This window comes from Harpia harpyja, chromosome 10 (genome assembly GCF_026419915.1).
Source record: "Harpia harpyja isolate bHarHar1 chromosome 10, bHarHar1 primary haplotype, whole genome shotgun sequence".
Classification (NCBI taxonomy): Eukaryota; Metazoa; Chordata; class Aves; order Accipitriformes; family Accipitridae; genus Harpia; species Harpia harpyja.
In genome coordinates, this window is record NC_068949.1 from 14,422,466 (window position 1) to 14,436,925 (window position 14,460).

General features: G+C 40.3%; 1 protein-coding gene across 8 annotated transcripts in view; it reads right to left on the minus strand.

Moving 5' to 3' along the window:
• Positions 1 to 14,460, minus strand: part of GRID1 (glutamate ionotropic receptor delta type subunit 1) — a 557,494-nt gene that overhangs the window by 39,608 nt on the left and 503,426 nt on the right. For all 8 annotated transcript variants that reach the window (XM_052799330.1, XM_052799329.1, XM_052799328.1 and 5 more), the window contains one exon: positions 13,304 to 13,442. In XM_052799330.1, coding sequence (XP_052655290.1) covers positions 13,304 to 13,442 — 139 coding nt within the window. The remainder of the gene's footprint in view (positions 1 to 13,303; positions 13,443 to 14,460) is intronic.

Here is a 14,460-nt window from a genome sequence, read left to right on the forward strand (position 1 = left end):
ACCAACCTGATCTCCTTCTATGACCAGGTGACCCGCCTAGTGGATGAGGGAAAGGCTGTCGATGTTATTTTCCTAGACTTCAGCAAGGCCTTTGACACTGTCTCTCATGGCATACTCCTTGAGAAGCTGGCGTCTTGTGGCCTGGATAAGTGCACTATTCACTGGGTGAAAAACTGGCTGGATGGCTGAGCCCAGAGGGTCGTGGTGAATGGGGTGAAATCCAGTTGGCGGCGCGTCACAAGTGGTGTTCCCCAGGGCTCGGTGTTGGGCCCTGTTCTGTTTAATATCTTTATCGATGATTTGGATGAGGGGATTGAGTGCACTCTCAGCAAGTTTGCAGACGACACCAAGTTGGGAGGCAGGGTCGATCTGCTTGAGGGTAGGGAGGCTCTACAAAGAGATCTGGACAGGCTGGATCGATGGGCTGAGGCCAATTGTATGAAGTTTAACACGGCCAAGTGCCGGGTCCTGCACTTCGGTCACGGCAGCCCCATGCAGCGCTACAGGCTTGGGGAAGAGTGGCTGGAAAGCTGCCCGGCAGAGAAAGACCTGGGGGTGCTGGTTGACAGCCGGCTGAATATGAGCCAGCAGTGTGCCCAGGTGGCCAAGAAGGCCAACGGCATCCTGGCCTGTATCAGGAACAGCGTGGCCAGCAGGAACAGGGAGGTGGTTGTTCCCCTGTACTCGGCACTGGTGAGGCCGCACCTCGAGTTCTGTGTTCAGTTTTGGGCCCCTCACTACAGGAAAGACATTGAGCTGCTTGAGCGTGTCCAGAGAAGGGCAACCAAGTTGGTGAGGGGCCTGGAGCACAAGTCTTATGAGGAGCGGCTGAGGGAACTGGGGTTGTTCAGTCTAGAAAAGAGGAGGCTGAGGGGAGACCTTATCGCTCTCTACAACTACCTGAAAGGGGGCTGTAGTGAGGTGGGTGTTGGTCTCTTCTGTCAGGTGTCTGGAGATAGGACAAGAGGAAATGGCCTCAAGTTGAGGCAAGGGAGATTTAGGTTAGATATTAGGAAAAATTTCTTTACTGAGAGGGTTGTCAAACATTGGAATGGGCTGCCCAGGGAAGCGGTTGAGTCACCATCCCTGGAGGTATTCAAAAAGCGAGTGGATAGGGTACTCCAGGGCATGGTTTAGGGGGCATGGTTAATGGTTGGACTTGATGATCTTGAAGGTCTTTTCCAACCGAAATGATTCTATGATTCTATGATGGTCCTTATAGTAGAAGTTATGATTACTTTGCTTGAAAATGTTTTTAAAAACAAACAATAGCATAACAAATAACTCCGTTAATAGTGGTAGCAATGAAAGCTAGTTTCCGAGGATTTGCATCTCAAAGCTGGATCCGCTGGTGCCCCATAGTTTGTGATCTCTGGATGAAGTTTCTCTTATGGCTGGGCATTTATGATCGCATATGAGTTTATCTGATGTCTAATTGAGGGAGTGAAGTCAGAAGGCAGTCTTTCCTTTATATTTACAGAACCCCTCTTCACCACCCCGGTTTTCCATATTTCTAACAAATTAATATCCTTGAGATATTATCCAGTTTGGCCACCACGTTTGCTATTTAACAACGGAAAGTAGTAGACTGACAAAGAAACATTCGGAGTAACCACATTAGAGGGATTTTTTTTAAGATGCAGGCCCAGGTTTTCAAAAGCTGGAGCTTTAATTTCTATGCTTAGATCCACATTTAAACTACTACATGACTGGGCAGATTTTCAGAATGGATCAAGGAAAGTTTTGGCAAAACAGCAAATCTGTAGGATGTTCGCAGATTCAGTTAAAAGCCTGGAAAGTGATTCATAGGAGCTATGAGCAGTTGCTGCTCATCCTGCAAATCCAGAATAATCAGTCTTGCTAAAAAATCTGGGTTAGCCTGGGTCCTTTACCCACACTCCATACTCCATTCAACAGCGAGAAGGAAATTAAAATGCAAAGAATGAAAGGTGAAAACATCTCAAGAGCTCGTAGCATGTTTGGGGGAATGAAATACATTGTTTGGCCTACCTTTGAATATTTTCTTGCTTTACTTTTAAACCACTTTGCCATTGCGACCTTTCTCTGAGTAGCTTGAAGGGTTAACATGTTAATTAAGGCAAGGTATTCTACTCCTTAAATTATTAATTAAAATAAAAACTGCAGCTGGTGTTTAACAGCAACTCAGTCCCAACAGCAGGTTTTAGTCACTTCACCTAAATCAAACATATCATAAAGTTGGCATGAAAATCATATTGTCTGAATCAAACGCATCTGGCAACTGACACATGCTTTTACCTATAATGAAAATAACAAACTACCTCTATTATTTATGCAGATGCACTTTAAATTGTTTGCTATGCTGATGTCTTCTACCATTCACATTCGGAAGCTAAAAATCTTAATGAAGATTAATGATTAAGATTGAGAGGGAAGAAATTGCCTTCTTCCTTCTCAACGGGCGTTATAACTACTGATACCACTGCCATTCTATTTTGCACTCAGATGACAAAGAGTAGCTTTTTGATTAAATAGAGTGGGGAACAGAGATGCTTGGCATCTCAGTGCCAGCTTATAAAACCCTTACTCAGGGCGAGTAGTACTTTATACCATGACTGTTAGGATATCATTATACTGTGAGTAGTTCCATTAAAGTTCATGAAATACCAGTGTGGGATAAGGTCCTACTGAACTCTTTATTAAGTTTTGATTTATCAGGAGCTGTCGCGTGCTGTGAGAACGAGGATCTCGGTGAGGAAAGCTCTGGGCTGCTGCCTGCACCAGTGTCAGCAGTCTCATAGCCAGGGTGGAGGGGCTGGATGAATTCACATGGCTTAGATCAGTCAGAGGTACAAAGTGATGCTGGAAAACAGCTTCACACCCTTCCCTTACCACAGGGAGTAAAGCAGAAGCTATTGATGTTGACTTCTGTCAGAAGAAGAGAAGAAAACAGAGAGGCTCTGAAGAGGCATCTTGATTGCTAGAACATGTGCTGGGTACTCCTGGGAAATCAAAACATAGGGCTCTTCATTAATACTGAAAGCACATATAGCATTCATCAGCTATTATTGATGTCTAAAGTGCATGCATTGCATATGCATATTTTAAAGTCTGAAGGCCCACTTGCCTGTTTCTCAGAGGACCCAGACTGCAAGCACTTGGTCTGTGGTGTACTTCCCACCTCATCCTGACGTACAATAAAGTCAACAGAAAAAGAGACCTTACACTTTTGCCTCTCTCTCCTCACCCTGAACACAAGTCTCGCCTGAATACCGAACCTCATACTAGAAACACTGACAGCACTGCATCAAAACCAACTAGATGTTCCTTATATTGAGATTAATTAGTTTATTGGGTAGCCTGATTACATACCTTCAAATATGAGCTTGGAAATTGCATTACTGCCATATGAAAGAAACATGGTAGCTAACATCCACCCCATTCTGACTGATGGTTTTCTATTCTTTTTTAGATAGATATGACTATTCATAAATCAATTAAATTAAATCAGTGGCTTATTCTCCTAGGCTGGTTTTAATGGTTTAGAAGGCAAACAACTTTAGTGCATGTGATTACATTTCTTTTAATGGAACTTTGACAGCTGTATCAAAATAGCTTTTCTAAGGCAACATCATTCTCTCCCCCATCTCCAGATGAGTCTGGAAATGCTCCTCTATTATATTATATGGGGCCACATGTGCAGAAGAGGAGAACATTGCTCAGTAAGGCAGATGAGCCCAGGAAGTGGAAAGAACATATGCAATCATTCCCTTAGCCACACAGTACTATTTCCAGAAAAGTTTTCTTTCCCTGTAGAAAATCTTTTGCAACAGAGGAACTAATAGGAAAGCACTCATGGTAATAAACAGTTGCATCTTAGTTTCCAGGGCAACTAAGAACCCACAGCTCCTTTCCCCCCTAAACACCCATAACCTGCATCTATTGAAAGTGTGTTTTGCTGTTGGGTTTTTTTGGTTTGTTTTGGTTTGTTTTTTTTTTTTACATCATCAGGAATAGTTTCTAAATCTCCTTATGAGGATATTCAATTTTTAAAACCTTTTCTTTAAATGACAAGTTTAAAGTTTTCCACCTCATGGCAAGATTGTCTATAAACATTTTAGAATGTATTGGAACAACTTTTATTTCAGAAGACAAAATACCATCCTATATATCATTTAAGGTGTTAAGAGTTTAAGCTGTGAGAAAGAATGATCTCCTATCATGGAGACATTTATAAGGGGAATGGCTATTCTAGATTTGAATGAAAATGTCAAAGAGAAAAGCAACCAGAATAAAAGTGTTTGCAAGACGATGGAGCTCACTATCCTGGGGGGTGGGGGGGGGGTGGTGGTGGTGGTAAGACTAACAACATAAAAATAATGGATTTCAAAAGATCAGACCTCAACAGACTTCAGGAACTGGAGGAGAAAGTCTCTTGGGAAGTTGATTTAAAGGATAAAAGACTACTGAAGGGCTGGCAATTCCTGAAAGAGACCACATCAAAGACACAGATGCAAACTATCTTAACATGAGGAACTATAAGAAGAAATTATAAGAAGCTGTTATAATGTCAGCAAGAACTCTTTCAGGACCTAGAAAACCAAAAGCATTTTTTTTTCTAAGTGATTATAAGAGAGTAGTGCAACCATTTGACTGAATATGCATACATACTACAAATGCATGGGAATCTTACAAATGCATGGGAGAAAAAAAATCAGAGAATCAAAAATCAATCCTCCTAACAACTCCAATGAATCTAGCTTATACTATTTAAGACGTTACTGCACAAAGCCATTTGTGTTCATCCCTCAACTGTGTCCCTATGTCCACAGCAGAGCTGGCAAACAGACATGTGTCTATACCCCAGCTGTCCCATACAAAGTCTCATTTCTTAATTTATGGCTGATTTCATCAGCACAACATAAAACAGATGACTGTGCACTGAGCTCACCAAAACTGAAACTCTTAACCTCGCAACCTATAGCATAGGCATGTTCAATCTGTAGTCTCTGAAAGAATGGCTGCTGAACTTTGCTCCAAGAGATCAGATTTTGAATTGATTGTATGAACAGAACTTTCAAGCTATAGGAGGTATGATCATGACTTAATTCTTATTGCAGGCTATTAATGCAAACCTTGCAATGTAAAAGACAGATCATCTAAGTGGAGCACAGGACTGGCCATAGCACAGTGACACTGGTCAGTGTTAACCAACCAACCAACCACTACTTCAGCTGGGAGGATGGCTGGACAAGCATTCTTCCTCTGCCCCCACTGGAAAATTCCCTCCTCTCCCCTCTCCTCCCTCTATCCAAAATAATCTAAAGAAATAAACAATTCAGTGCATATTCCTGATACTCACAGTCAGCCTGCTGACAGTGAATATATGGTAATGAATAGAAGGTGGGAAAATTACTTTTGCTGCCAGGTGGGTGAGAAATTCTGGTGCTGAACAACCATGGTACGAGATGACAGAACCACTGCTCACATGGAGATGTTAGTGAGGAATTGTGCAAGGTGAGAAGACTGGTTTTTTTACACGAGCAAATGAAGCATTTCCCCAAATATGCAACAGATTAGCAGAGTTGGAAGCTCATGTATGTCCTGTCTGAGCTGACAGCAAGTAAGAAGACAGGTACAACTTTCCCCTCTTACAAGTAGGTACACCTACTTTCAATTCATTTCATTGTTTCACAGCAATTAACTTACTGTCATAAAGGGCTTACTAACTATTGGTAGTTTTGCAAATGCAATTTACTTGGTTGTTCTGGCTGCAGGGATGCTTTCAGAGAGACCTTCTGACCCTGGACGATTTGGAAACCTATGCAGAAATATACACTATATTAGCCCATAATAGAATAACCTGTGTAACTTCTATAATAGGGCCCACTGTTACGCTAATGACTCTGACCAGCACAGATAAATGGTATAAAATACAAGTAATTTTACAGGTTTTGGTTTTGTTTTTTCCAGTGAGCTGTTTCACTAGCAAGTGTCATTAAGATATTTATATATTTTCAGGTTCTACCCCGTTTCCTGGTTTGAGGGTCTTTGTTTAAATATTCTTCTGATAAAGATATATACCACAGGGGCATGTAACAGTATCTGTCTGTCCAAAAGAATAACAAATACAGCCAGCAGGCAAACACATGGAATAGTATATTAACATGTAAAAGCAGTTAGGTAATTTTGCACTGTAGGTCAAACAAATATCTACCTGATATAGTGGAAAAAAATATTAATGCTTTTGCAGGAGTGAAACACAAATACTTGAGTGCACTGGCCACCTTGCTTTCATGGTTGTTCCTCACCCAGAATCCACTTCCAAAACAGAATTCACCATGAAGTTTTTCTTCTTACTCCTGTTTTTGTCCTTACAAAATGATGGGTTGAGGTAGTCTTTACAGTTAGGAAATGTCTGAAGCTTTAAGGCCATCTCTGTTTGAATTGCTATAGTAATCATTATTTTGCCTTTTTAATATCCTGTTATATTAGATTTTATTATCAGTTCATATAAGACATTAAATCAGCTTCTTTAGAGAAAAACAATAGAAATATAAATATCCTATTGGGCAAAAATCTTCTATTACTGCATTTTGTATTGTTTATCCCTTAGGAATCAAAAAGAAAATAAAACCCAACAAAATAAGCCATGGGTACTACCCTTGTAATAAAAAGAAACCACATACTACAACAAAGAAGGTTGAAGTCAGGAGCCAATGAGATTTGATGTATGCAGAAAGCATACAGCTACTCTACTCTTATGGACAGCCAGTGAATAACCTATATTAATATGAGAAAATCTGACTTAAAAGGTGACTCCATCTGAGCTGAGAAGAAGAGACTGCATATCAAATCTCAGATTTGAACCAATCCTTGTACATTTTGATGGGCTGTCATGGGAGTTTCTGCTCTTTCTGGGTTTTCACCCTTCCAAAGCAAAAGAAAAAAAATAATAAAAAATCATTTTATTACCTGTACAGATGGTAGATTTTACTAACATCATATCCAAATCATTTTCTTCTCTAAACTGTGCATGCATCTGAATGTTAATGCCTCAACCCACTTAAGTTACAGAACTTCCCAGTAACAAGAACAAATGAAGAAATGCTATCATATAGGTGTTGTAAAAGCAGAGTTGAAGAGCGTATGGAATCACAAATCTCTTGGTTTGCCACTGATCTCCAATATATGCCACATTTTTACAATGGCAATTGGAGAGATGGAATGCAAGCTTGATTTTCAGCTGTGCATTCTCATTTTTCCCAGAAAAATGTCCTTGGGAAATATTTGCACTTATATGCTCGCCTGCTTGCTCAATTACAGGAGTAATTAGGATTCATTTTAAACCATGGTTGAATGGCATATGCCAACATTCAGAAAGCTTTTTAAAAGGCTTCAGACTTTGTGAAGCCCTGGGTTTCCCAGAAGCACCCGCTGGGCAACGCCATCAATGAAAGTGAAATGAAAAGATAGACAACAGGGGTTCTAGCCCTCGGAACATCACAGTGTCTTGTCCTGAACCGTGCCTGAAGGCAAATGGCTGGCAAGCTCTGCCCTTGAGCGCTGCTGCCTTGCTGCCCAGGCTGCAGAGCATTTCCCATGAAATTTCTTCCACATGGTCTAAACAGGGAATATTCTGGAAAGAAAAAAAAGTTTTGAGTTTTTGTCCTTGCTCATTCACTTGCATCTTTCTTGCACTCTTTTTTAGCCTTCATTTTTATGGATGAACTTAATCTAGTTATTTAATGATTGAAGCTTTTGCTCACAGGCCTTAAATAATAATCATGATGATTATTTTTTATCATGCTCATTCATACATGCCTCCTGCCAAGGTGCCTGAGGTGCTGCACAGACACTGCAAAACATAGTACAAATTAAACATAACAAAAGAAAATCCAATGAAATATTTAGAAAACCGCGCACGATATTAACAACAGCAAGGCTGTTTTCAAACACAAGGAACTTCAAGGCAAAATCACTGCAAATACAGAGGGATTCCTGTGAGGTTCTTGCTACCAACCCTATCAAATCCACTTAATTACAGCAGACGAAACCTTTATTCATTTCCCTCTAGCTGGCAACTTCAAAATACTTTCCTCATTTTCTTTTAAAATATTTTGAGATTGTTTCTGTTTTGTACACAACCCAGAAAATCTACCTTTTTTGATACCTGCAGAGCTATTATAATATGGTCATTTCTGGCCATTACCTTTAAAACAGCTAAACTGACAACGTGCCATGTAAGATACAAAAAAATTGTTACTCTCTTATACAGAAAGGGACTGAAACAGAGAGGAGGCTAAACTTGCCAAGATCAAACAAAGTTTGTGGTGGAAAAAGAATTTGCACCCAAGTCTTCCAAGTGCCAGACTATCACCCCAACTAAGCTGCAGTAAATCTTCAGCTGTCACCAAAACATATGAAATTTGAGGATTAAAATGCAAATAAGGAAATCCCAAATCATGAAACAACAGCTGTGAACTTAAAAGCAGATATAACATGCATTTGTATGCAGTCCATGAATGCATATATAAAGATGCCTTTCAAAACATCCATAGCATGTGCAAATGTTAAGGATCAATTTGATAGAATCTTATATTTAAACTTTTTTGAGTCTGCAAATAGCCTACTTTTTTACGTCCTATTTTTCCTGCATGATTCTTAACCTCTTGTCAGAGAAGCTCTCCTAAACCTGAGTTTCAGAATGTCTGTGCAGCTACTGAACTGCATGTAGTCTGCTTGTTAACAAGAAATGAAGCTGGAAGTTTAGTCACTGCTAATTAAACTCATAATTACAAATGGAAGGTCAGACAGCAGATCCAAGGGCTGTTTGAAAATGTAATAAAACAAAAGAAAGAACAAACTCGCATGTAATAATTCAGCCCTTACTTGGCAGACTGACCCCTTAGAAGACTTCTCAGCTGCATACAGTTCTGAAGGCAAATATTAGAATAATAAATGCAAAACATTTGGGTTTAAACAAGTTTGCCAAGGATTAGCACAGGCACTAAACATTACCTAGATTTATATTTAAAGACAAAATTTAAGAATTGCTCATTTACAAAGTTAAAACATGGATCGTGGCCTTCTAGCCTGAGCTCCAAAGTGGTTGACACCAGCACATTTGCAAAAAATGCCTTCTCTTTTGGAACCAGGTAACACCTCGCTCCTCTGCTCACGTGCAGTCAGGAAATCTGCTTGATGGTTCACTGCCCTGCCTGTGAATCTCCACAAACACAGAAATCCTGAGGTAACCACTACATTGTCTTTGTTCCCTTGTTGTGAGGTTGGGGCAGAGAGAAGATGAGGAGAAGAGCGCAAGAGGTAATTTGGACAGAGGGCTCAGAGAAGCAGTATTAAAAGAGCAAAGGGGTACAGAACCACCGACCACTAGCAACTGGAAAATGGAGGACAGCCGAGGAAGGTTCACAGTATTTTCTGCTATCCTTGATCTCCTGAAGGGCCAGAGGTTTTGATGCGGGTCTCAAACTCCATGTTCTGACCCTCCCTACCACCCTGTCACACCAGGACAAGTGATGGGCACGCAGGACATGCGAGGAACAAGGCACCACGTGCAGCTGTACCAGATCAGAAAGCCAGTGCCTCTCCTCATGATCACGCTTGTGATGAAGCCCTTCAGGGTTTGGGAAAATCCAAGGAGATGGACTTTTGTTCTTTCCAAGATAGGCATGTTTCTTACACGGGATCTGGGCACCTGCACAGCACAGCACTTGGGAACCCATTTGGGATTTAGGAAGTCTCTGTCAGGAAATACAGAAATACAGGCAGCATATCAAAGCTGCTTTCTGCCGTGCCTCCTACTCCGGGTATTTCACTTTTCTGTGACCCACAGGCAGTCCCTGAAACTCATGGCAGGGTGGAAAAGCCTTGCGAGATTTGCCAATACCAGACTATAAAAAAAATTATGCCCTCATCAGCAGGCTTTCATCTGACATGCTAATTCTAAAAATCTCCCTTCCAACAGTTCAACTTTGCTTCAGTGAATCTCTCACCAGGCCCCTTCTAATAAATATCATTTATGATTTCTATGACACACTTGTATTGCAGTGAAATTGTGGAGGTAATGATCACTGGATTGATTGACACCTAGTTATTCAATCAAACATATGCCTGTTCTGCTAGTCACAGACCACACATGCCAAATTTGATGCTGAAACAACTTTTATTAGGCATTTTGGAGGGGGCTTGGGAAGAAAAATCGGTCTTGTAATGAAAATCTTAACTATGTTGCAGCTACTGCAGCACCATAATACTATTTTCTCTCCTGCTGGCAATTTAGCAGCAGCAGTACTGAACACCAGAGGACTTCTCTATGGAGGGAGAGATAACAGCACACATTTACTGAGAGGATGAGGGGTTGGTTTCTTAACAATGGAAGTATACACAGATGGATTTGGTAGTTCTCAGCTGGTGAGCAAATTTTCAGCTATAACTCATTGTGCCTCTTTGGGTGGGAAAAATGGATTTCACATAAGTATTCCTTTCTGGGTCCATGAAAGATATAATGCAGGCAAGCTGAGTGGCAGATTTAGAAAGGCAAAAAAAGCCACTCCACATCATAAGATGCTGAAGCTAAGTTGTACTGGGAGCCAAGACACCAGGCCACAATGCATTCATGTAAGGCAGTAATTTACTTTCTCAGGAAAAATATTTGTTCTAAATCTGACACAACATTTTATAAGATATTTGTCCTAAAGAGTGGGGGCATGAAAATATCTTCATCATAGCTTAGAAATGGATGAAGGCTCAACAGAGTTTCCGGAGATCCTATTTCTTTACCCCATCTCTTCTCTCCTAAGGCACTGGCAGTTTTCAATGAAAGCGGTTAGTCCAGATCTCTCTCTCTCTCTCTCTCTGAGTAGCAGGATCTCAGGGACATTCTGCAAACTTTGTAAAATAGCCATGGGCAAGCCAGGGCAAGCAAGTTCCTTAACTGTCTCAGTTATGCCAACCAGTGATCAAATCAAAGAGCTTTCTGACAGCTACTATTTCAGATTAGCTCGGGAATGAATTGGGTACCTAAGCCAAAGTATCCAGGACCACTTTAGACACCCCAGGCAATATGAATAATCCACATTGTGGCTGACAATACCTAATAGAGACCGCTGCCCTTATAGCCAAGTAGCTGGAGCACAGGCAGTGAACCTTATGGCAACTCAAATTACCTTAGACGTTTACGATTTGGCACATGAATTACTATGCTGGAGTTTGCAGATCACAGCTGAGTGCTTTCTTTCTTCTGTATCCTCACCTTGTACAAGGGGATGTGATATTGGGAACCTGGAAAGTGGCAGCTACTGTTAGGTATAGAAAGCCATTTAATTATAATTCTTCAGCTGCCATCTCTAACAGTAGAAGGGCATGGGGCTCTAAAGTCCCAAAACAACACCGAACAGTTCCTTTACTGAAATAACTTCTCTCCTCCTCAAGATTCTTAGTGATGTCCATTCATTTTAATGAGAAGGGGAATCAAACCCCCTTGTAAATGTTGCAATAGCTCAGCCTCAAAGGCCTCCTCTCATAATTCATAGTTCTGCTCTTAAACCTGTGTCTTTTTTTTTGCAGACTCCTCACTGCATTTCACCCCAACTTTTGTCCTCCTCTGAACTTTGCTGAGTTTTGGGAGGTGCTCAGTAGACCAAATGGACAATTTCTTCTGCCATGAAGGAATTATAACATTCAGAATTTTTTTGAGAAGAACATTATTCAAGCTTTCCGGATAACTATTTCTGTCTTGGGTTTCAAGAACAATTTATTCATTGAGCTTAACTTTATTCCCATTACAGCCAGGCCTCACAGATACTCTGTGGTAGTTTTATTCTATTTAGTTTCTCATGTTATTTCCAGAAATTACACAGTTCTTATTTCTATTACTGTTAAAACCTACTTATTTTGGCTAAACTAACAGAAAATTAATTTAAAAACAAAGCTTGTTATGGTTTGGCGTGGTTTTATTATTATTATAACACTATATCCATACAAAGCGTTACATTACCTGCAAGTATGCAATGGCAAGTTAAAAATTGGAAATACTGTTAAACTTATGTTTATGAGAAATGCACTTAATTATGTCCTTCTTTGCAGATACCACAGAGAAGGCAAAAGCAGCTTTTTTAAGTGCCAGCCTCACCTAAGTGCCAATGCCTCTGTTTTAGGAGCTGAGCACAAACCTTAGAGTCCCAGTTTTCCCAGTGCAACCCCAAATGAGAGCGACAGAGCAACTGTGTCACTCTCTAGCACCTAAAATCCTTGGCTCAGCATTTTCTAGGAGGACAGCCTGTGTCACACTGCCCGTCCTCCATCGCCACGTCTCCACTCCATCGCCATCAGATCAAACATGAGATATCAGACTCTAATCCTGTCAGCACTGACTGCAGAAGATGAACAGCCCTCCCAGTACTCCATGCCAGTGTGAAGGTGGAAATTTTGTCCATATTTTGAGAGAAAAAATGAAAACATTATTCAGCCTTTAAATTTTCTGAAGAAAAACAGATTACACACGCGCGCACACACACACACACAAAAATTGCCACCAAACAACCAGCAGCTCTCTCGAGCTGCTCAGAGGCCTGGTTTATTGAAAATATTCTCATTGGGTATGGATTAGTAGGCAAACAGCAGGGGAAAGAAGTCAAAGGTGCAAGATAAATTGGGTTTGTTACAGAAGCTGTAATTTATCATCACAGTATTGCCAACACAACTGTAGAGAATTATATATAAATTTAATAAAACAACTGCTATATTACATCTATTATCCTGGAGTCAGTTTTGGTTATCTTCTCCTCCTAGAGAAGAAGCTTTTTCTGCAAATAATGCCACTGAATCTGGTCGTTTATATTTTAAAAGACCGCCTATATTACCTTACATGCAAATAATAGTATAAACAACAGCATATATCAAAATATTAAGAACATAGAATTACACATTGCAGGTGAGAAGTGAAAAGTTATGTAGTTTGCTAGAGGTGGCAGTCCCCTCTGATGTTCAACAAAGAAGTAAAGACAGCTGAAGCAGTGAGAGCTCTAGTTAAGCAAAATACATATAAACATGGAAGACCTCTCTTCTGGAAAAACACACAATTAAAGTGCCATTGTCCCCTCCATGCACCTGTCAAAACTGCTTGGGGGTTGTTAGGGTGAAGGTGAAGAGGGGGGCGGAGAGAGAAGAGAAAAGCAGGCACTGCAAATAAGCAGAGTATTTTATTAGAGTTATCTCCTTCTTGCAAGAATGAGTGCTCAAATAGATAATACTTTTCTGTGAAATCCAGTTTTCCAGCTTCATGTTAAGAAGAGGCTCTTACCTTATGGGATTATCCATCCTTGATACTGTGAGAAATGCTGCTAAGTTTGCTGTGTAGGAAGAGCACACGATAAGGGTGAAGAGCCACCAGCTTCCCATTACAATGCGCATAGCCACAGAATTGACAGTAGATTCGCCCCCTACAAATAGACAGAGAAAATGAGGGTCTCTCAGTAGCTTCCATTTATGATCACCCTCTGTGTGCGCTGTTATGTTCAACTTTGTTGGAGCTATCCCTCTGCATTTCTGCTTCCCCTCCAGACAGCCCTTTTACTGTGAGAAAAGCACTGCTTCCGTTAAGACTGATAATTTACAAACATTTTCTCCAGTCAACCTCATCTTGCCCTGGTTACTGTTCTAGAAAATCATCTTTCAACATATTTCCCTTGGAAATTATTGAGGAGCAAATCTACAGAACATGAAAAATATTCTAAATAAAGAAAGTTCAATGGTGAAGCACGATTAATATGCAGGAATTAAATAGTTACAGTGTTCAGAACATAGTAATATTCTGTTTTCAATGGCCATTTTCAATTTGGAAAAAAACCACAAAACTGTCCAATGGCTTATGTGCTATCTGTACTGTATTTAAATCTGCAAAGACTGAAGTATTAGTGTCATTGTCACTCTTTACAACATTTCAAACAACATGAAGATTTCTTTCTAGCAGGCTTCAAGCACAGTTATGCTTGAACATTGTTGGAGACCAAACCTTACCATATAACTGGTGCTAGTCACTTCAGCATATGTTTGTGCTGATTATATCTTACTGTACTTAAACCCATCAGCGATGCCACCTTAATGAGATGAGGGACCAAATTTCATAGCAATAGTAAGGATTTTCCAGCTGAAGCTTTATAAGCTTGCAATCACAATGAAAAAAATGTAGAAAAAAAGTTAACATAACCGTATGTTAGCATTCAACAAAACCTGCCCTCCAAGAATGGTACTAACATTATAGATATGGGACAAAAACCGTGTGGGCAGATTTTGCAAACAATTATTTATAAAAGTAGCTTTGTTAATGGTAGCAATCCTATTGAGTTCAATAGGCTTAGTCCTATGCCTAGAGACTCCTGAGTGTAAAGTTAGTTACATGGCTACAAATCATTTTCCTATTCACGTCAAAGAACCAAAAGATAAACTGTCCCACATTAG